At 39.2% G+C, this 22733-nt stretch overlaps 1 protein-coding gene across 2 annotated transcripts; it reads right to left on the bottom strand.

The window, feature by feature from the left end:
- Nucleotides 1–775: 775 nt before the first annotated feature.
- Nucleotides 776–22255, bottom strand: LOC108183678 (protein NLRC3). Of its 2 annotated transcripts, XM_073947377.1 has the most exons (10): nucleotides 21654–21814; nucleotides 21298–21411; nucleotides 20147–20260; nucleotides 17472–19361; nucleotides 13847–14020; nucleotides 12801–12974; nucleotides 12046–12219; nucleotides 5580–5753; nucleotides 3732–3778; nucleotides 776–2585 (listed from the first exon to the last, which is right to left on the bottom strand). In XM_073947377.1, the coding sequence occupies exons 1-10, from the start codon at nucleotides 21701–21703 to the stop codon at nucleotides 2053–2055; spliced, it is 3444 nt and encodes a 1147-aa protein (XP_073803478.1). In that variant the 5' UTR covers nucleotides 21704–21814; the 3' UTR covers nucleotides 776–2052. The 2 variants fall into 2 exon arrangements, with proteins under 2 accessions (XP_073803478.1, XP_017211033.1); XM_017355544.4 differs by lacking the exons at nucleotides 776–2585; nucleotides 3732–3778; nucleotides 5580–5753; ... (1 more) ...; nucleotides 12801–12974; nucleotides 13847–14020 and adding an exon at nucleotides 22168–22255 and having other exon boundaries at nucleotides 17387–19361; nucleotides 21654–21748.
- Nucleotides 22256–22733: the final 478 nt, after the last annotated feature.

Below are 22733 nucleotides of genomic sequence, written 5' to 3'. Positions count from 1 at the left end.
ACATAAAAGAAGAAAACAAAAAACTGGTCTCTAAATTATATGAATGCATACAAAACAGTAAGACTCATTCATCAATTTACATAAAACAAAAATGGGAGAAAGAGTCAAACCAACAAATAACAGAAGAAGACTGGACAGATATGTGTGTCACACATGCAAAAACCACAAACTCGAGAGCTTGGAGAGAGTTTGGATGGAAAAATTTGATGAGGTTCTTCATAACTCCTAGACTGTCTGCATTGCGTACAGGTGTTGAAAGTTTGGGCTCTTGTTGGAGACAATGTGGAACCTCAATGGCTAACCATTTTCATGTTTTTTGGGCTTGCCCAAAAATACAAACCTTCTGGAGTGAAATAGCGACTGAAATAAAAAAGATAATCGGAGAAGAATTGGACTACTCATTTATAACATTATACCTTGGGAAAATACCAGAAGTTTTTCCAACTATTGACAAGTACCTAATTCAAATCCTTTTGGTAAGTAGCAGAAAAAGCCATAACTCGAAAATGGTTGCATGCTGACCCTCCGACAAGGGCTCAATGGATAGGAATTGTAAAGGAAATACACTGTATGGAGAGACTCACTTTTAATCTAAGATTTGACTTAAAAAAGTATACCAAGTACTGGAAAAAATGGTCTGAATATGTCATTGTAAATAATCTGTGATAATGTATGTCAAACGTATCATGACTTGATTTTGTAACTCTTCCAACAACCACTTTTGTTCTGTTTTTTTTATTATTATTATTTTTTTTATTATTTATCTATTTATTTTGATGAGGTTAATTTAATATTTTTATACATGTGTGTATGTAGATATACATGGGTTGTATTGGCCTATATAAGTTTGTATACATATGTATATTTATGTATATATGTATTTTTTTTTATTTGTTTTGTTCCTACTGGTTATGTTCCTAAAAAATCAATAAAAACTAAGTAAAAAAAAAAAAAAAGAAAGAAAGTGGTGTTCAGCACAGGAAATCACTAGGAAAGTTAGTGGAAACTTCTTTTCCTCAATCCTTATCAGATTATATATCAGAATCCATGTTAAATAACGTAACAGAAGTCTTTTTTCCAGAAATGCGTGTAATGCCAAAAATAGAACAGTTTGAAAATAATAATGATGATGATGTTAACTTGTTTCTATCTTTTAAAAATGTAAAAGTCTTCCTTTTCTATAACGATAAACCAGTTTTATATAATATTTGTGTAAGGTTATTCTTTATTAGACAGTTAAAATAAAGAAAAAAGATACAAAATGGAGATCTTTGTTGTCTGAATCTGGAATTATTTTGCTTTCTTGCCGTTTATTATACAAAAACCCTCTTCCAAAAAGGTCTGGTGATCTGCAATGGCAAGTTTTGCACTTTTCTTTGCCAACAAGAGTGTTTCTGTTTAAATGCAGTTTTCCAGACTCTTCTTTCTGTCCTGTGTATAAAAAACTTGATGTTCTTCATGTTTTTTATGAAAGTCGTAGATTATTGCCACTTTTTAATACATTTAAGAGGATTATTAGCAGGTTAAGACTTCATTTCAAAAATACAATGTTCATTTATGGTCACAAGTTAAAAAAAAAAGAGAGAGAGATTTGTACTTTTTCTAACTTTCTGATCGGTTAGGCAAAATGAGCTATCTGGAAGGAGTACAGAGCTGACCTGGAAGATCAGAAAGTTAATGTAATTATTTTGTTTAAAGCTTTCGTTGAATTAAGACTTCGTTTACAACATGAATATTATCGAATGAACAATGACGAATTGAGTTTTGAAAGAAAGCGGTGCATTAACAAGGGCTTTATGTTTGTGGAAGACAATAACATTTTTATTTAACTGGGAATAAGATAAAACTTTTGGTTTATGAATGAAATTGTTTTAATTGGATATACTGTAAAATAAATACCCTTTAAAAGTCAAAAAAGTCTCTCTCTCTCACACACACACACACACACACACACAACAGTTAACAAATGCGCAGACACACACATGTACACAGCATTGAACACACACACACACTGCTCCTGTAGAGGATTCTGGGTAAATCTCTCGTCATTCTTCAGCTCAGTTTCACTGATGATCTAGAATAAACAGTAAACCCAGGGCAGAGCGGCTCAGTGAATGTGGTCTGGACTGAGTGGATGAGGCTCATTGTGTCTCTATAGATGTTGTAGAAGATCAGAGTTCCTGCACTGTGATCCACAAACACTCCTATTCTCCTGCTGAGCGGCTTCACTGGGAGATCAGTCCGTCTCTGATTGTGTGTGAATGTGAAACTGGAGGAATCACAGATCAAACTCCAGGACTGAGCATTATATCCAAACCAACACTCAGCACCTGTTCCCTTCCTCCTGATGCTCTTATATGACACTGATATACGCACACCATGATCATCTCCACTCCAATCAATCTCCCAGTAACAGCGTCCACACACACTCTCTCTGCACAACACCTGAGGATAATAACCGTCAAATCTGTGTGGATGATCAGGATACAGCTGATTCTCTCTCACTCGCTTCACCTCTCTGTTCTCCTCAGACAGAATGAGACGAGTTTGTGCTGTGTTTGGATCCAGAGTGAGGAAACAGACATCTGAACACAAGAACACACACATTTATAACCACAGCTGTGTGTGTGTGTGTGTAAGATAGAGAGAGAGAAGAGAGCATGTGTGTGTGTGTTAAGTGTGACTGACTGTGTGTGAGTTTATGTGTGTGAGAAAGGAGCATGCCTATGTGTGTGTGAGTGTGTGTGTGTGTGTGTGTGTGTGTGTGTGTGTGTGTGTGTGTGTGTGTGTGAGAGAGAGTGCTTCAATGTGTGTGCGTGTGTGTGTGCGTGTGTGTTACGATCCGTGGGAGTTTGTATTTTTGTGCCTTCTCCCTCTCTGTTTTGCTTATCTCCCTTTGCTCCCTTCGTATCTCCTTGACTGTCATTTGCTTTTGTCTCGCCCTATCACCTTTTGTTTCACTTTTTTTTCTCTACTAGGTACCTCTTGATGGGATCCCGAGCCTGTCACTCCTCATTAGGGCTATTCCTCGTGGACCAATTGGACTTCACTCCGCGGACTTTAAATTTGACTTATGAAATTGCTGTTCATACTGTATGCTTTGTTCTGTGTTTCAGAATAACTACATCGATGTAAATTAAGTCATGGTTAAAGAGTTTATCATTCCTTTGTGGGGAAAAGGGAATAGTTTACTACGTCGCGCGACATACATTTTGCCCGTAGATAACTTTAATGTTCAAAAACACTAGGTAAGTGGATAAGCGCCGCATTTTGTGTTTTTACTTATTATTTCAGGGAGTTTAGGTGTGGCGACGCAAACGCTGAAGATTTTGTTTCTTTTTCACATTTTGATTTTTATTAGTAAGTTTAGAGGGGGATCTTGTGTTCTAGTTTAGGTGGCTTTTGGTTTTGTTTAGTTCTTTGCTTTGGCGCCACTCTAGTTCCTTTTTCCCCTAAAACTTTTGATTGTATTTCTTTCTTCTTCTTATTATTATTATATATACATTGTACAAAGCGCACACATGTAAGCCTCTCTTTTGTTGGCTTCATTTTTCTTCTCCTTGTAAGAGGAATAAACGAATTGAATGTAAATTTTGTGTCCTGGTGTATTTTCCATCCATTTACTCAGTAATAATTTAATATTATAAGTGTTACGTTTGTTTTCCCTAGACAACTTAATTAAACCGTAGCAGTGTGTGTGTGCTTGTGTGTGTGTGTGTGTGTAGTCCTACATTTGCGTGGTCCTGCTGTAATCCTCGTGTGTCCTCCATGATCCAGACTGTAAACACACACAGATGGAGAGAATGAGCTGTTTAGTTTTCCCCTCAGCTAATAAGCTAAAGCTAGCACTGAGCTGCTCAGCTACACGCTCCAAACTCTTGAGCTAAAACACACAACACTTGTTGGTTGAGCCGGGATGCACAATGAATGTAACACAGTGCGTTCTTTTCCTCTGCTGTTGGTGAAGCGAGCGCAGATACTGCTCATGTTGATGGAGACACCCTGCTGCAACATTCATTTATTACAGTGATCACACTTAGCTTTGCCATCGTTCTTCAGCACATGCAGCCTTTGAGCACATGTTGCAGTCCATCTCTAAACTATGTTCAGATTATTAAAGCTGCTCGCCAGCGCCCAAGTTCCTGACAGATTAGCAAGTGAAAAATACACATGTGTGCACAGAGAAGAGGAATCCAGATGTTGATTTTAGAACAAGAGTCTGAACATTAATCCAAGTGTCTGATTCCAGAATCTGAATCCATCTTCAATCCCCAACCCTATTCCTGACCTGATATTGTAGGATTCTTCAGCAGAAATGGAGGAAGAAGTTTCTCTGCTCAGCTCAAATGCTGAAACTGTACAGTGTGTCCCGCTTAATGTCACTGTAACTGAGCCAATACACTCCAACATTTACAGAGGAGATTCATTTCACACTCAATGATTTGCTCTTCATAGACATGACTGGAATACTCTACAAGCTGTATCTTCTAGGGGTGTCATCTAAATCGAAATCGATTGAAATTTATGCTCAATTTCGATTATCGAATCAAAAAATAGAATTGTCGATGCTGCCATGCCCCCATGTCACGTCAGCTTGTCTTGCCAAGCGGGAAAAAACAGGCTTGTTGAAGTGCTTGTTAAACTGCAGACGCAGGAGACCCGTCGACAGAACTTAAACCCTCTCCTCTATCAATGAAGTCGCCGGTGTGTAAGCATTTTGGATTTCCAGTGAGTTATGTTGACAACGTTCGTGTTGTCGACAAAAAAACAGTTTTGCAAGCTCTGCTATGTACGTATTACGTACGGTTCGTCCGATAGACAACACCGGCATCGCGATCCTCCGCCCGCCCCCGTTGCAAATCCGCTCGCGAAAAGTACACACTCAGGCCCTGTTTACACTGTCTTTGTTTTTAAATGGCATTTTAGAACGACAACGATTTGACATCCACAGTGGCGTGTGGCATTTCTGAGCAGCCCTCCTTCCTCTCTACCTCTGAAAATGCACATTCTGTGAACACACAGACACAGACGCTCACACAGCCATGCGCTCGAGACAGCAGGTCCAGGCAGTCAGAGGACTGCTTCAATCTTTCACTCACTTGTACTTAGTCATTTTAGCGCACACTTCAGATACTGTTGGCTGGTTCCTGTTGGTTGTGCGTTTTTTTTACCGACGCCATTATCACGACACAGAGCAGAGCCTATTCACGAGTCCCGCAGAAAAGTGATTGACAGGTGGTAATTATGTGTGTATCTTGCCTTTATTCATTTACTGTATGATTTGTTTATGGGTAAAACAAAGACCATGCAGGTCAGGTAGTTTAAACGGTAGGCTACAAATAATGTATTGGTCATTAATTAATTAATTATTCATAATCGAAAATCGAATCGAATCGTGCCTTTAGAATCGAAAATGTAATCGAATCGAGGATTTGGAGGATCGTGACACCCTTAGTATCTTCTGTCTGTCCTCACCCTATAACCCTCACAGAAAACTGAAGCTGATCACAAAAGAGCTTTCTAGTGTCTTTTTAAAGCCATTCAGTGTAAAAGCACAAGGCCAGTGCTGCTCCACATACTTGAGTTTGTCCAGTGTGTAGTTTGGATCCTCCAGTTGTTCAGAGAGCAGCTTGACTCCTGAATCTCCTGGATGATTGTAGCTCAGATCCAGCTCTCTCAGGTGTGAGGGGTTTGAAGTCAGAGCTGAAGACAGAAAACCACAGCCTTCCTCTGTCACCATACAGCCAGACAATCTACAAACACAGCAATAGTCCACATCACACAGTTGGACAATCACACATCTCTTTGTGTTGTGAAGATGCTGACTGCTGTTTCTGCTTATGTCAACAGCAGTGATGAACACACACATCCTGATTAGCTCTCCTTAGTGATCAAGCCCTCGCATCAGCAAACACACACAAATAATCTATAATCTTAATATACAAGGTTTCTGCAGATATCATAATGTCAAATTTTAGACTTTTTAAGACCTTTTCAAGAGCATTTAGTAATAAATTTAAGACCTATATCACAATACCAAAAAACTTGCAATAGAAAATGCAAAATCACAAAATTAGTGGTAAAATAAATGTATTTAAACAGTACTAAAGACAGGTTAGATGCCCTATTAAACTACAGAAACTACAAAAACAAACACCTTAATGCTGATTTATACTTTCGCCTGGCGCCGCATTGCACACCTTACGAAACGGATGAGGCTTTTATACTTGACGCGTTCGCTATTGAGATTTTTTTTTTAAATGACAGGGGGCGGTCAAGAGAAACAGACAGTAAAATCAGACGAATAAAAAGAGAATCAACAAACTTATCCCTGAGGTTTTTTCAAACTTTTACAAAAGCTTTCCTCCTTTCCCACAGCTGTTGCAATTTTTAGCCAAGAATTATTGGTCATCTGGTTCTCCCTATGATCACGCATGGATGGGTCATAAAGATGTTGGTACAGACGTGTCTGTTTCAGACAGAAACTCTTCAAACGGTTTTATATTCAACTCAAATCAAATGCAGCACCACACAAACTGTTTATCAGAGTCTCAAAAATTCCATTAACTCTGCTATGGCGTTATTTCGCTGACAAATGTCATGAGAGAACTATTATAAGTCAAGAGCGCATTCATTCAATATGAGCGAGCGAATCTCCTTGTTCGTGGACCGATTTCCTCTCTTTGTGGACAAAACGCTGCTCGCACGCAAATTTTCTCACTTCAAAATATGCACTGCTCACATGCAAACTTTCTTGCGCGCTCTCAGTACTCTGCTCCCTCTTCCTTTTGTGCTTTTTGATAGGATTTATATTACTACACTAATTATTACCAATAACCAAAACCCTGAAATAGACTTGCATATTACATTTTTACTCTAATAAACCACAACATTTTTGGCTGTGTGTTATATGATGAGATATTTCCAGTTTCAAACACTTAAAAAGACACAGAGAATAGTTTTATTTTAAAAACATTTATTAAACATCTAAAAGATGCACCAATAAAATATACATTTAAATATAACTAACGCAATCAGAAATGTAACTGTGATAGAAAAGGGGAAAACTTGATAAGGTATTATAGCCTACTGTACTATTCACTCTTCAAATAAATCTCACTATCAATCCTATTTCATCATGGCAACTAAAGTAAAGTGAACTAGTGTCTGCTGTACAGTAAAGTACTTCAATTAATCTGTTGTGGTAAAACTATAGTTGCTATGGTAACACAACAAGTGTAATACAAACAAATTACCCAGTTTGTTTTACAATATAGGGTATATTATACTACAATTCACCACACTTTACTGAAGTAAAACTACACTCTGTATTTTATTTTATCAGTTCACTATTCTTAATACTACACTATGCTGAAGCATCTCTGAAGAGCAAAAGCACGATAGAAGGAGGAAACACAAGACACAAAATTTGTGAGTTTGCATCGTCCGAAGGAGCGAGAGCAGATCATTCGCACGTGAACAGCATTGTTTTCAGGGCTCGCGAGCAGTTTTGTCCACGAACAGAGGAAACCGGCGTGTGAGCAAAGAGATTCACTCTCTCGCATTACACGAATGAGCTCCCAACCTTTAAAACTGCGCCTACGACATTTGTCAGTGAAATAACGCCGTACTCTGCCAGCCGAAATCATGTGTCCCGCACCCACAGCGAACCTCCCAGCAGCAGTTTTAACATGAAGTGACACGACATCTGACATACAGATACCACTGAGTGTAGTGACACTTCCCGTGGCCATGCGCACTAAGTCAATAACAGAAAGCTGATTGGTTATTGCAAGTTGACCTCATTTGTAGTTGTAAACAAACACAAACCCGCTGTCTTTATGTCTCTTTTAGCATCCTGACAGTCACATTCACACTGATAGAGCATTAGGGGACTTTGGGTACCCCTGGGATCCTTTCCACTGCACACGACAAGCGACAGACCGGAAGTTATTCATTTCCAATGAAGAGTAGTGCAGGAGTTGCGTGAAGTTCCGATAATCTCCGTATGCAGAAAATTTGGATCCAATTTGAGCTGCAGACCCATTTAAATATTTGAACTCCTGCAACCAGGGCTAGAGTGGGGCAAAAAAAAAAAAAAATCGGCCCTGGCATTGAACTAGAATGAACTGCCAACTATTCCAGCATGTTTTATGCAGCAGATGCCCTTCCAGCCACAACCCACAACACACTCATACACTACAGCCAATTTAGCGTATTCAATACACTGTTCACTCAGCCTATATTCAATAATAAACATAACAAAAACTGCCTGCTGACGCATGAGTAAATCTACAAAGGGAACAGTGTACTTTATAACCTCATTCTCCTCATCCTGTTTGCTGTTTCTTAACAATGAAAACATAATATAAGGAAATTTGTTTCATTTTGATATTAAGATTAACAGACACCAGACAGCCTCGTGTAGCTATATATTTATATGAGCATCATCTTCACTCTGCATTTTTATAACAAAACAGGGCTTAAATATAACTGCCTCCTTTCATTTTCATTGAAAATAACAAATTTACCCCGTCTCTTTTGCAGAATATCAGTTTTATTAATCAATAATGGCCATTATAACAGTATAATAATAATAATATATTTTATTTATATTGCGCTTTTCTCAAACTCAAAGCGCTAACAAGAGCATCAACACAGACGTGCTACGTACAATAAATGTATACCATAAAGGTAAGCAATCAGTCAATTTGCAGAATCAGTGTACGTGGCTACATAAACTAATATATTAGCTTACCTTTGCACTCAGCCAAAACAGAGTTACCAGAGAATAAGTGATTCAAAAGACCAAAGAGTCGTTAGATAGAGACAACAAGAGGAATTCAATATCACGTTTAAAGGGTCACGAAACACCAAAACAAATTTTTTGAGCTGTTGACAGTCATATATGTGTCCCACACTGCTAAAAACACTATTAGGACACCTATATTTCACTAAAAAGTGTAAATTGGTTGTTTTTGCGTTATTTCAAGCAAATTCGTACTTCCTGTTTGAAACGAATTTTTGAAGCTGCGTCACGGTCATGACATAATAGCGTTTATTCCAGCGTGCAGACTGGACACCTGTGCCAGAGTGAGTCTTATTACGTCTTACAGTGTGATGCATTAATGCATGAGTAAGGCTTGGTTCAAACCAATCAGCGCGCTCTATTGTGCAACTTCATTAATATTCATTACTGTGTTTACACGACATGGACGCCACGTTGTGTTGGCAAAACAAGCGTGAAGTGTTGCTTTTATAGTTTGCTGCCGTTAAGTTTCGTTTTCTTTTTCTCTCTGTGAGAGCGCAGACTCACGTGTGGATTAAAAGTGTACGCGACGCTCCACAACAATAACTTGCGTGTCTAAGGAGGATTATTGTTTACCTGAGAGCTGTTCTCATCTGCAAACGCTGAGATCGGATACGCTTGTAGTATTCTCTTCATAAAGACGCGGCTCTAGTTGCTGTGGATTGTCCTGTCTCTACAGATTTGGTAAGTGAGCGACCAGTGCTCTTTGTTTATTCAGTTTGTTCGTATCGAACTAAGTTAACTATTGCACCGTAACATGTTAGGACCACAACCAAACTTTAACCTCGTGTAGGGTTTTTAACCGGATTTAGTGACCGGAATAACACAAGCGGCTTTCTGACGCTACCTGCCGTGTGCATCTAAGTTTCCGGAAAATGCGGAGGTTTTTTTTCTCTCATTCGCCGTGCGGTATCAAACATTGCATGAAAAATACACGCTTAGAGCAGATCCTCGAATCAAATATCTCGTTTGTCGCGAGGGGCATGAATGAATTCCCTGAATGAAAGAGCCAAACTGCAGTTAAAGTCCACCATTTAATAATTTGGCAAATAATTCCACTACAGATGTCCCTGTAGGTTAAACACCATCACATTCTCCTGTGTGTGAGTATTTTGACTGAAACTCGCGCTTGCCCAAATAGACACTCCCACACCATCCCACTTTAGTTCCTCCAACACTACCCCCTAAACAGAGCTGGACACGCCCACTTTTCTGACTTTTTCCAAAGTAGAGGTGTGAAAACACCCTGCTGAAACGAGGGGGTTTCATGGCCCTTTAACAACTGTAGTGAGATGAGATTCAGCAGATAGTTGATGAACTGTCCGACATGCACTATACTCTCACCTGGGGTTTATGCTCAAAGCACCCGCGCTAAACCACTGGCTGCAGGTCATGGCAGAGTGTGTGTGTGTGTGTGGTCACGTGATTTGCGTTTTTAGCAGTGTACTAGAATGTATGGAGATCTTTTTAGAACTGCTAAATAAAACGCCAGTGTGTTTCCCCGTAATTTCTTTGCGCCTCACTTCCATTTCTTCTCTCTGACTCGCAACTATTTTGACATATACACACAGACGATACACGCTCACACAGAGCCCAAAATACTAGGAGTTTGTGATTGGGCCAGCCCAATGTCAGTAAAGAAAAGAACCAATGGGCTGCAGAGTGTCACATGGGCCGGCCCGGTCTGTCTGTCCGGAAAAAACATCTTACTTTCAGAAAGTCACATATCACAACATCGCCAATTAATAAGGCAGAAAAAAAACGATAAGTTGCTAAGCCTTTTATGGTCCGATCAGATCGAAGACGATGATCAGCCCGGCCCAAAAAGTGCGTCGGCCCAGTGGGAAACTGCCCGGTCTGCCAGATGGCCAGTCCGCCCCTGCCTTCGACTAGACCATATGCGACCCGCTGACCGGATGTGCTGTACTCCAGTGTTGTCCAAGCAGGTCAGTGTGCGCGAGATGAGAAATACTAGTTTATTTGGTTATTTTTTTTTAAACAGAAAAAGTCTATATGAAAAAAAAAATTTCTTTATAAAAGCAAGTAATAAAAATATATATATGTTTTATGTTGTCTCCACATTCCCTCCCTTTTCATTCACTTATACAACCATGGTGAACGCACAGAGAATAAAGGCCTCCTTTATTTCGGACACTGCCAGAACAGCTTCTCTCCCATGGTGCACTTCAGAACTGAAAATTCTGTGCGACTGCCACAAGGGGGCGTAGTTCGACAGTCATGTCCAAATGCCGTGTGCAGTGGAAAGGCGGCTTTACTCTCTCGCTCATTCACACACACACACACGCACGCACGCACCGCACGCACGCGCCATAAGAAATTTGGTCAGGTTCCGCTTTACAGCCGCAGAAATGCAGACCTCTATCCAGAAGTATCGCTGTTACAGCCAAGAGGAGAGGAAAAGTCACGCCAGCAGGTCAATCGGGCCACAGTGAGAGAGAGAAATTGTTTACTTTCATTCTTTCAGTCACAGTGAAATAGGAGCTTCTGCTGTGAATGTCAATGAAAGACTGTCCAGAAAACACATGCAGTGAAATTGAGCACAGTTTCTAAGTAGTTTTTAAGTAGTTGGAGCTCTGTAAATACTCGTGCTTGCCATAGTAAGCTACGGCGATGGACTTTCTGCTATGACATGGAGCGCAAGATGCACTCAACGTTACGCTGCATGAATTTTTTAATTAGCCTACATTAGTAACAGTTAATTTTTATTACAGTATGATGTTTAATCATAGGAAAGGCAAAAATAAATAAAAAAAATTAAGACCTTCGTAACAAATCTAAGACTTGGTATACCAAATTCAAGGCTATTAAGGTCTTAATTTAAGATCATCAAGTTTAAGACTTTTTCAATGCTTTTAAGACCCCGCGGGTACACTGTTTATTCTGTCAGGTGAGAAACAAATATTCATGACCCAAAAATAAAATGTGAATAATTAATTTTATTAAAATGTCTTTTAAAATAAACTGATTCTTTTAACTTTAAGTCATATTTGAGTATATTGGAAAAAGAAAAGCTTTGAACATGCAACATTTTGCGATATACTATATATAGTAATGCTTTTAAACATATTTTTATAGATAAACATACATTAGTATAGATATGATTGAAATCAAATCCCTGTTAATGTTTTGTTTCTTCTTCTGCCAATCCACTGAAAGAGGCTCCACATTCGGTAACCCAATATGAAACTGTATCTGTTGAGTGGAGAATCATTTACCTCAGTGTCTCCAGTTTACAGAGTTGACTCTTCAGTCCATCAGAGAGCTTCTTCACTCCTGAATCCTGCAGGTCATTCATACTCAGGTCCAGCTCTCTCAGCACACAGTTTGATGATTGCAGAGCTGAAGACAAACTCTCACAGCACTGAACAGTGAGATTACACATGACCAATCTGAGAAAGCAGAACACAGATTACATTAACAGTGTGATTTTAGTAATTCATCTGATGTAAAAACAAGCTAGAGGTTAATAATATGACAAAACCTTTTGAATTTGTATATATTAGAATTATTGACTATTGTTATTTATTAAAACTGAATATTAAATGTCATCTAATATATTCTTGAACATTTTGAAATGTAAGAAAACTGATAAATTTCAGTTCAGATAAGAGGACCTCGAGACTTTATATATTTATAAACCTGCAAAATGCAAATGATCAGAGCCTGTCAAACCTGCTCCAATAAACCAATTCACAGACAAACTATAAATATGATCATTAAAATATAAAATATAAATAAAGATTTAGAAGTAATTAATTAAAATAATCATTAAAATACACTGATTTCCTGAACTGTTTAAGAAAAAACAATTCATTTGAGAAGCAGCATTTTGCAGTTTCTCCACTAATGCTCTTAAATATATCTGGACATTTCCATCTTAATGAAAACACTTTTTTAACCTTTTACATCAGGGCTCCACATTTTGTTAACCAAATATGAAACTGTATCTGTTGAGTGGAGAATCATTTACCTCAGTGTCTCCAGTTTACAGTGTTGACTCTTCAGTCCATCAGAAAGAAGCTTCACTCCTGAATCCTGCAGGTCATTGTTACTCAGGTCCAGCTCTTTCAGGACACAGTTTGAGGATTGTAGAGCTGAAGACAAACTCTCACAGCACTGAACAGTGAGTTTACAGCGCTGTAGTCTGTGTAGAGGACAGTAAAAGACACTGTATTATTGTGTGTGAGTGTGATGTAATTATTGAAGTGTCTATAATGAGTGATTTCTCCTCATAGGGAAAGGAAAAGACTCCTTTAACTCTTCAGAGTTGCTTTAATGGTCACATGGAGGAAGATCAAACATTTGTATTTCATTATTACATAAACTTTTTTAAGGAGAAGATCTCTGGACCAAAATGAGTCAGCCAGACAGATTTATTTGCTATTTCTGAGAGGAATTTTGTAAAAAAATAAAAATCTGCAGATTTAAGCAGAATGATTTAAAAAAGTAACAATCATAACTAAAAACTTATTGTATAAAATAAAATAAAACTTTTTAACTATTATTTAATGTTTACAAAGCAAATCCATTCAGATCCTCATATTTGTTAAACAAAGCAAGTCTCTCATAAAATATTAACAGACAGAAAATATGACTTTACAAACTGTATTGTAAATAAATCACATCAACATCTTCATATTAGTCAATAATATTCCTGAAATTATTATAAAACTGACTGAATATAACTTTACACACATTAACATCAGTAAATAAAGAGACTCAGTGATGGGCTGAACATCTGCAGAAACACAGCTCATTTAGAGACGCCCCAAAAACACCAAAGAACACCAATCAATGATCATTTCAGCAGAAATGACACTAAAGAGCAATATTATATCTGATATAAACAGGGTTTCTCATATTTGACTTCACATTAAATATGAAATATTCACAATAAATAAACAGAAATAAAATACATCACAGCATATGCTCATTACCTCATCAGACTTCACTGCATTTCACAATTGAAAAGTCATTTGTGGCAGCATTTATTTGATGGACATGTTTTTAATTTACCTCAGTGTGTCCAGTTTACAGTGTTGACTCTTCAGTCCATCAGAGAGAAGCTTCACTCCTGAATCCTGTAGGTCATTGTTACTCATGTCCAGCTTTCTCAGCACACAGTTCGAGAATTGTAGAGCTGAAGACAAGCTCTCACAGCACTGAACAGTGAGTTTACAGCCCTGTAGCCTGTGTAGAGGACAAACAGCAACAAAATCAGCAGTGAGAAATGAGCACTGCTGAGTGTTCATGAGTTCAGTCTACAGTGATTAAAGTAACACTGAAAATAAACTATATATATATACTGCTCAAACAATAAAGGGAACACTAAAATAACACATCCTAGATCTGAATGACTGAAATATTCTTATTAAGTACTTTGTTCTTCACACAGTAGAATGTGCTGACAACAAAATCACACAGACATGATCACTGGAAATAAAATGAACTATTAACCCATGGAGGACTGGATTTGGAGTCACACTCAAAACTGTAGTGAATTGCAGGAATTGCTGACACACTCCAGACACAAGAGGTCCAGCATTGCCTTGCATTAGGAGGAATCCAGGGCCACACACTTATGTATACGCACCTGCAACCACACCAGTATTTGGTCTCACAAGGGGTCTGAAGATCTCATCTCAGTACCTAATAGCCGCGTTTCCACTATCGCGCCTAAAGCGAGCGAGCCAGGGCGAGCCAAGGCCAGTCGCGATTCCACTGTCTCTTCCGGGGCCTAATCGGGCCAAATCAGGGCTTTCTTGGGGCTAGCGGCCAGCCTTTTTCGGCCCGCCGAATACCTTGGGCCAAAGAGGGCCAGCCGAAGCTTCAGGGCGGAGTGAAAGGAGAGGCGGGCACAGTTTTCCGATCGCACATGAGTACATGCACCAAACACATAACAAATAAATAAATATGGGAAAGAAAACATCTAGAATAAATTATAGGCTGGGGTCTTTTTTTGCATATGATCGCCCTTAAAATAGTAAAGTAGTTTTAATTTATAAGTTACTTTTCTTTGCTGCGTCCTCCTTGATGTTTCAATAACGCCTAATAATCTTTACACCATATTAAAGACATAGCAGACAGTAAAGGTTTTCGAGAGTTTTTGTCAAGTTTAAAAGGTGTGTTTGTGCGCGTTTAGATGCCTGTATGTGTGTGTGAGGTCGAGGAAAAGAGCGCTCCCTTCATAGCTCTGTTGATGCCGCGAGCGGCTGTTTTCTTTTATTTTTATTATTTTTATTTATTTTGGAGATAATACACTATATGAACAACAGAAAAACATTAAACTTTAAAAAAATTTTGTCCACTTTTGTAGGCTAAAAAACAATAGTGTCATATCTAGATAAAATAGCCCTATATTGAAATAATTTAAAGAATTACAAATATCAGTTATAATAAAATCACATTAAATAAATAAACCAATATAAAACTAACAAAAGCTATAGCTATAACAATTAGGTACTATATCAAACTGTTTTAAAACCATATTAAACTTTTATTTTTCAAAGCCTCTTTGAAAAAAAGAATTTTAGATTTTTTTTAAAAACAATAAACACCGGACAATGATTTAAATAGTATTTATAAAGTATTTGGATATGATGATATTAATCAAATCATGCAAACAGCATTTTCTGGGTGAGTGAAAGCAGAAACTAGCCGACCTTTTTTTCTGTCTGCAGCTGCGCAGCACTTTACAGACGCATTGGGGAAAACTGCAAGTTCAAAATGTGTTCTGTGTCCTCAAACAAGTGTGTATGTTTTTATATGACGTGGTAAAATTAAAAAAGGACATTTTAAATACATAAAGAGCTTTATTAGTGTATAGCTGCTGAGTGCAAAGAAATATAGGCTATATTTTATGATGTGCTGCTCTTATGTGCTGAAACACTGAACACTTTCCTTTACTTAAGATATAATAAGCAACATCTTTAAATAAAGGGAATCACCTAACTTAGTGTCATAAAGCCTATAGGGAAAAGTTCATGTTTCAGTTCTCTCTGGAGAATTTGGGCTGAATGTTGGACAGCGTCTGTCTAACTGAGGATCTTAAAAATACATTTTATATCGAGTTATTAACGAAGAATTTTATATATGTGGTGTTATATTATGGATGTGTGCGCTCCCTGCACTGGGTCCCTCCGTTAGTGGCAAGACCACTGGATTTCGATGCCAACAGTCGGTCGGCGAGTAAATGAATATGATGAATGAGAACACACAGGCATGTGCGTATTGACCGTATTCTCCGCCGACGAGTGGGCGCTGCCATTTGAATTTTTTTGGCTCGAGACTTCTGGTCTCATTCACTTCCATTCATTTTTAGACATTAAAAACTGCTCATTACGCTGCTTGATGTTGCAATTTGATATTTTCTTGTTATATTATTCTACTTGGTCTGTATAGTCATGCAATTATTTGTTTGTAGAGAAAGTAGTTTGACCGTTTTCTGCCGTTTATTATTCCTAGTCATTTCTCCTATAGGCGACTGAATCAGAAGTTCTAAGACAATCGCGAAAACAGGCGCACTTCCGCATTTTAGAATAAGGTCAATAGACATACATTGTACTGCTGTACAGTAATGTGTCATTTGTTTGTTTTGGTTGTCGTAATTTTAATAGTTTCGTGATGATGTGATGGTGTGCTTTATTTGCCTGATTCCCACTGAAGTGGGTGGATTGAGTGACGTTCGATTCGGTGAATGTTCTGGGAGCGGGGTTTGCGTGACGCGTTGCGAGTTACTAGCCCGACAGTGGAAACGCGACATGATTTTGGCCTCACTGCTCAACCTCCTGGGCGATCGGCCTGGCCTGGCCCGATAAAAGCCCTGGCTCGCACTGGCCCGATAGTGGAAATGCAGCTAATGGCAGTCAGGCTACCTCATGGCATTGTACCATGGTGTTGGGCTGCAACCCCCACCTGTGGACATTGGGCCCTCATACCACCCTCATGCCTCAGAACAAGCCTATTTAATTAATTTAAACATATCTTCTTTTTATTTATTTACGGATTTATTGAAACTACATTAAACTACACTAAACCTGTATTTCTCCATTCATATGACTGTACTGAATTATTGAACAGATTATTAATAACTAATCAGAGAGCATTTTACTGAGCTCAGTGTAAAGTTTAGTGTTTAGGCCTACAGTAAATGTAATATTAGAGGCATGTCTGCGGCTAGACAGCAATACTGTGTCTAAAATTACACTATTTCTCTGATCAGAAAACAAACACAATTATCCAAGAGCAACACTGTGTTAGATTTGAGCAAATACACATCAACAAATGTCCTATTTAGCTGGAGGAGCACAGGGTTTTACAGGGATTTGAGTTATTTTCCAGGATAAACTGTAAAGCAAATGAAGTAGATTATTAAATAAGTACAAATGTTGTTTGTGTGAGTAAAAAGTCAAGAAAAGTTTGTTAAATACATTTAGAAATGATGAAATAAATGAGCAAATAAGGAAACAGAACACTGCCGCCGCGTCCCCATGCAGTAATATGGTGTATCAGCGATCTCACAGGGGGACGATATGGCCAGCTAAAGATTTTCTGTTAAAGCAGGGCAGTGATTCACTAAACTGATCTGAGTCTTCAGTGCAGACTGATGTGTGTCTTCTGTGATCAATCAATGAATACTCACAGAGCTCTTCTGCAGTTTCTCACCGCTGCTATCAGTCTCCGTCTTCCCTCAGCTGATGTGTTGAATTTCTGCAGCTCAAACTCATCCAGCGGCTCCTCTGACATCTCAATCATGTAGGAGATTGTGGAGCAGTGAGCAGGAGAGAGATACTTCACTGAGTGTTTGTCTGATTTCACAAACTCCTGAATCTCTCTGGCCAGAGTCTGATCTTTCACCTCCAGCAGACAGAGGAACAGATTGATGGATCTTTCAGCTGAGAGATGGTCATCTCTCTTGATCTGGTCTTTAATGTCCTGTGTGATTTCTCTGATGTTCTCTGAGCTCTCCTCTGTGTGTGTCAGCAGATCCTGGAAGAGTCTCTGATTGGACTCCAGTGAGACGCCCAGCAGGAACCGCAGGAACAGATCCAGATGACCATTTCTTCTCCAGACAGCTTTATATACTGCTGATCTGAGCAGATCATACAGAGAGTTCACAGAGCTGGACTGTAGATATTGATTATATAAATATTCTAAAATCACCCTCAGTGGTTCTCTCTTATCTGTTAAATGGCAGTAAAACACAAAGAAAGCAGCCAGAAACTCCTGAAAGCTGAGATGGATGAAGCTGTAGACTTTCCTCTGATGAATCACAAATTCCTCCTTGAAGATCTCAGTGCAGATCCCAGAATACACTGAGGCATCAGTGACGTCTATGCCGCTCTCAATCAGGTCCTCCTCATAGAACATCACATTGCCCTTCATCAGCTGTCTAAAAGCCACTTCAGCAAGTTTGAGGATCACTCCTCTGTTGGACTGCAGGAGTTTCTCTGGATCCCTCTCTTCATACTTCTGCTTCCTCATGTTGATCTGAATCAGCAGGAAGTGGATGTACATCTCAGTCAGAGTTTGAGGGATTTCTGCACTCACATCTTCTTCCAGGAGCTTCTGAAGCACAGTGGAGGAGATCCAGCAGAAGACGGGTATGTGGCACATGATCTGGAGGCTTCTTGCTCTTCTGATGTGGGAGATGATTCTGCTGGCTTGATGCTCATCGCTGATTCTCTTCCTGAAATATTCCTCCTTCTGAGGCTCAGTGAATCCCTGAATTTCTGTCAGACGCTTGATGTATCTGGAGGGGATCTGATGGGCTGCTGCTGGTCTGGAGGTGATCCAGATGAGAGCAGAGGGAAGCAGTTCTCCTTTCAGGAGGCTCCACATCAACACAGCCACTGATGAAGATTCAGTCACAGCACAAACTTTCTCCTCATCTGAAAAGTTGAGTGTGATTCTGCTTTCATCCAGACCATCAAAGATGAACACAACTCTACACTGCTCATAAATCTTGGGCTCCAGATCTTCAAGTTCAGGATGAAAGTCCAGCAGAAGTCTGTGAAGACTGTACTGATGATCTCTGATCAAGTTCAGCTCTCGAAATGGAAGCACAAACATGAAATCTACATCCTGATTGGCTTTTCCGTCGGCCCAGTCCAGAATGAACTTCTGCACAGAGATGGTTTTCCCGATTCCAGCGATGCCTTTAGTGAGAACAGTCTTGATCTGGGCTTTCTCCTTCTTGATCTTCTCCTCATGTCCTGCTCCAGCTGAGGCTTTAAAGATGTCATTGCAGTAGACTGGAGTGTGTTGTGAGGGTTTTGTTCTGGCTCTTTTCTCCATCTGTAAAACCTCATGTTCTTCATTCACTCCTTCACTCTCTCCTTCTATGATGTAGAGCTGTGTGTAGATGCTGTTCAGGAGGGTTTGAGTCTCTCCATGGTGGATTCCCTCAAATAATCTCTCATACTTGTTCTTCATGCTGGTTTTGTGCTGCTCTTTGACTCTCTGAAGTTCTTCATGTTCTGATTGGAGTGAACCCTGCTGCAGGTCTCCAGTCTGATCATCTCCATCCACACTGCAGGAACAACAACAACACAAAGAATCAATGAGTGCGAGTGTAAAGATCCTCTAGTGAAGCCATGTGTGTTTTCTCTGAACCAGCTAAAACACAATACACAGATTTAATCAGATTTAACTAAACAGCACACACTGATCACATCTACTGCTCAAAATGCTTTAAACATTTAATAGTACTTGTCATTTATTAAATGTAACACTTCAATCATTTGATATCCTTCATTCACAATGATGCTGGATGCTCACTGAAGACATTTAAAATCTTTTAGGATGAAAATGTGAGAGAGCACAAGTGTAACACTGCTGGTCCTACACCACCCAACCTGCTCCGAGCTGGGATCCAACCGGCGACCTTCCGCATGGGAGTCGGTTGCTCTACCAAGGAGGCTAAAGACCATGGCCTCTGGCGTCTGTCACTAGAGCAGCTTTAGAGGTCAGAGGAGTGAGGTTTACCTGCACAGCACTTACTCGCTGGCCTCCGTTACAATAAAGACTGTGTGGTGTGTTTGTCTCACATAACTTGTTCATTCATCTTGTCTAAAATCTTTCTCTTGATTATCCACACTTTGCTGACTATTGTAAAAGCCTGTAAACTCACTCTACTAACTCTAACAGTTTGAGTATTAATGCTTTATTTGTACTTCACTAATGATCAGATGTGAGTGTGTGGACATTTAGTTTTAAAGTCTTCTGTAAATGTAATACTCCTTTTTTCTGACCTTCTAGAAACACAGGATCATATAAATGCTGCAGTGTAATCATGTGTGTGTAGAGATGATCTACCTGACAGCAGGTCGTGTGTTTTCCCTCTTAAATTCTATTGGGTGATCCATAGACGCGTCACTCTTCATAGACACACAGCTGGGCTCTGCTTCTGCTCTCTTCTGATGAACTGAGCTAAAACAGAGAAGATTAAAGTTGAGCGCTGCACACACTGCACAAACCTGATATTAATCATTCTTCATTTACAAAAACACTTAAATTAATTTCCTTTATATTTGAACAAAACCGTCTGAATGTGAAAATATCAGCAAAAACAGATCAAGGCTCATTTCTAGTAGAGAAAGCCCAACAGAAATGCAGCACTATTAGAGCAGATTAGAGCTGAAACTAATCATCAAATCACTGAATGAAGTCCACAGTGTAGGTGTGGGAGGAGCTTAATCATTCAGGCGTGTCAATCATCATCACATGACTATATAAGCAGCAGTATAAACTGCACTGTGTCAGCTGACTGTTATTCCCGCCTCCAGCAGCTCCCCTTATCCTCCTCCTCATCACTCAGTCTTCAGAAGGTCACTCATCGGGGGTTTGTCTGCAGAGCTCCAGTCCAGACTTTGAGTACAGCAAGACAAGTTCATTTACCATCATCTATCATGACTGAATGAGCAGGAGAACTCGAGAAATATCAATTCTAGAAACCAAATGTGTTGATCAGCAGCATCTATGAGGCCAACACAACATGATGATGACTGCGCTTCAGTGAAAACAGACTCAGATCAGAGGAATGGCTGATCAGTACAGCACAGAAACAGCAGGGGAAAATGTGCAGGAAAAGCCCTTTATGGCAGGAGATCGGGAACACTTTAGTTCAGCTCACAATTCATACTATTAACTACCGGCTTATTATCTGTGTAATGTGAACATATGAACTGCTCATTAGTAGTCATACAGTATGATCTTATTGTGGATCCCTAACCCTACCCAAAACCTAAACCCACCTTCTACCTCACTAACTATTAATAAAGCGCTGATTGGTTTGTTAACACCATCAATTGTGGCCTGAAGTGTAAAGCGGAGATCTTCAAGCACTATCCTGCAGAGCTCAGATACAACATCTAACATCTGAAACCCAACAGATCCACAACACTAATTACCTGATTTATTTATTATGAAAATACTGATCAGTTGCAGATATTAAAGAGATGATCTACCTGACAGCAGGTCCTGTGTTTTCACTCTTAAAATTTGTTGGTGGATCCATAGACACGTCACTCTTCATAGACACACAGCTGGGCTCTGCTTCTGCTCTCTTCTGATGAACTGAACTAAAACAGAGAAGATTAAAGTTCAGCGCTGCACACACTGGAGTCAACACACCAGATTTATTCAACATTTCATCATTAAAACACTTTTTTAACAGCACTTCATACTTTTCATAAATATTGTACAAAATCTTGCTGACTGTGTGTGTTAAATATTCAGACAGATTAAAAACACAACTAACAGAGAGTAAATATAATATCCTGTAGAAAATAATCATATGAAATGTCAAGTGTAGGTCTATTACCTGGATCCTGTAAACAAATACAGAACTCCAGGTGTGTGTGTGTCCTCCATGATGGACCTGAAGAGTTTGATCTCCAGCAGAAACTCTAGAAGAAACTGAAGAACAATCACATATTTCCAGTCATCAATCAGCCTTCATAATTCAGCTGAATGCAGGAATAGATCAGCAGCTGAGACACTCAAATCCAGAAGCTCATCACGAGTAAACTAATGAAGAATCACAGCGTCATCCGATTGATTATAATAACATCATACACACATTCACATAAAGCTTACAGGTTTTGTCAAGACATTAAAGATTTAAAGCTGTTCTGCGTTGTAAATGGTGGATTATGTCTGTTTAAAATGGCGACGCAACAACTAAACACTTTCACTTTCGTTTCTGAAGGAGCGGCAGATCATGAGTTCAGTGAAAAACATCCGTCACAAACACTCTAAACAGAGCAGAGAAGAGTCAAACAGCTGCAGGGTTATCAAAGCACGTGCAGAGTTACATTTAACTAGGGTGATTTTACCTGAAGCAGAAAAACACTGGACACTAAGAAGACAAAACAAACACATATTCGGATAACCTCCTCCTTCTCCTCTTCTTCTTCTTCTTGTGTAGCGTGTTACAGAAAGCAGCGTAAAGCTGAATGCCGCCACCTGCTGTACCGGAGTGTGTAGAAAATAATATTTGTACAGTTTGATCAGTGTCATAGAGCTCAATGTATATTTGTAGAAAATAAAATGACTGCTTTCCCATATATACTCTAATCTTTCTTAATGAAGTCTAGCACAGCTTGTGTTATATTCCCCATGTGTGACTGCTCTGATGAGAACAGCTCAGGCATTGAGAGGCTCAGGAGTTGTCCTGTTGTGTCGCTGCACTGATAATCCTCTCGTGTGTAACTGTATCTTGTAACGCTGGACAGAAGGTGGCCCAGGATCTATGTCCAGTGCACGTGTTAGCAGTTGCAAGGCAGCAAAGTGCCTAATTCGTCAGTGGGTGGGCTTGAATCACCAACCTTTGGGTCATTATATCTTATTTAATACCCATTTTACACAGTCTCATTTTTATTAATATGCAATTATGTCCCAA

This window comes from Danio rerio, chromosome 4, assembly GCF_049306965.1.
Source record: "Danio rerio strain Tuebingen ecotype United States chromosome 4, GRCz12tu, whole genome shotgun sequence".
Taxonomy (NCBI): domain Eukaryota; kingdom Metazoa; phylum Chordata; class Actinopteri; order Cypriniformes; family Danionidae; genus Danio; species Danio rerio.
This window is presented reverse-complemented; position numbering and strand designations above follow the sequence as displayed.

Excerpts from the sequence above, each read along its gene's own strand:
- LOC108183678 (XM_073947377.1), bottom strand. The coding sequence starts at position 21,703 with ATGGAGGACACACACACACCTGGAGTTCTGTATTTGTTTACAGGATCC. Across the intron at positions 21,412-21,653 it reads TATTTGTTTACAGGATCCAG|TTCAGTTCATCAGAAGAGAG; the intron begins GTAATAGACCTA and ends TCTCTGTTTTAG. Across the intron at positions 14,021-17,471 it reads AGAAACTGCAGAAGAGCTCT|GCTACAGGGCTGTAAACTCA; the intron begins GTGAGTATTCAT and ends TCCTCTACACAG.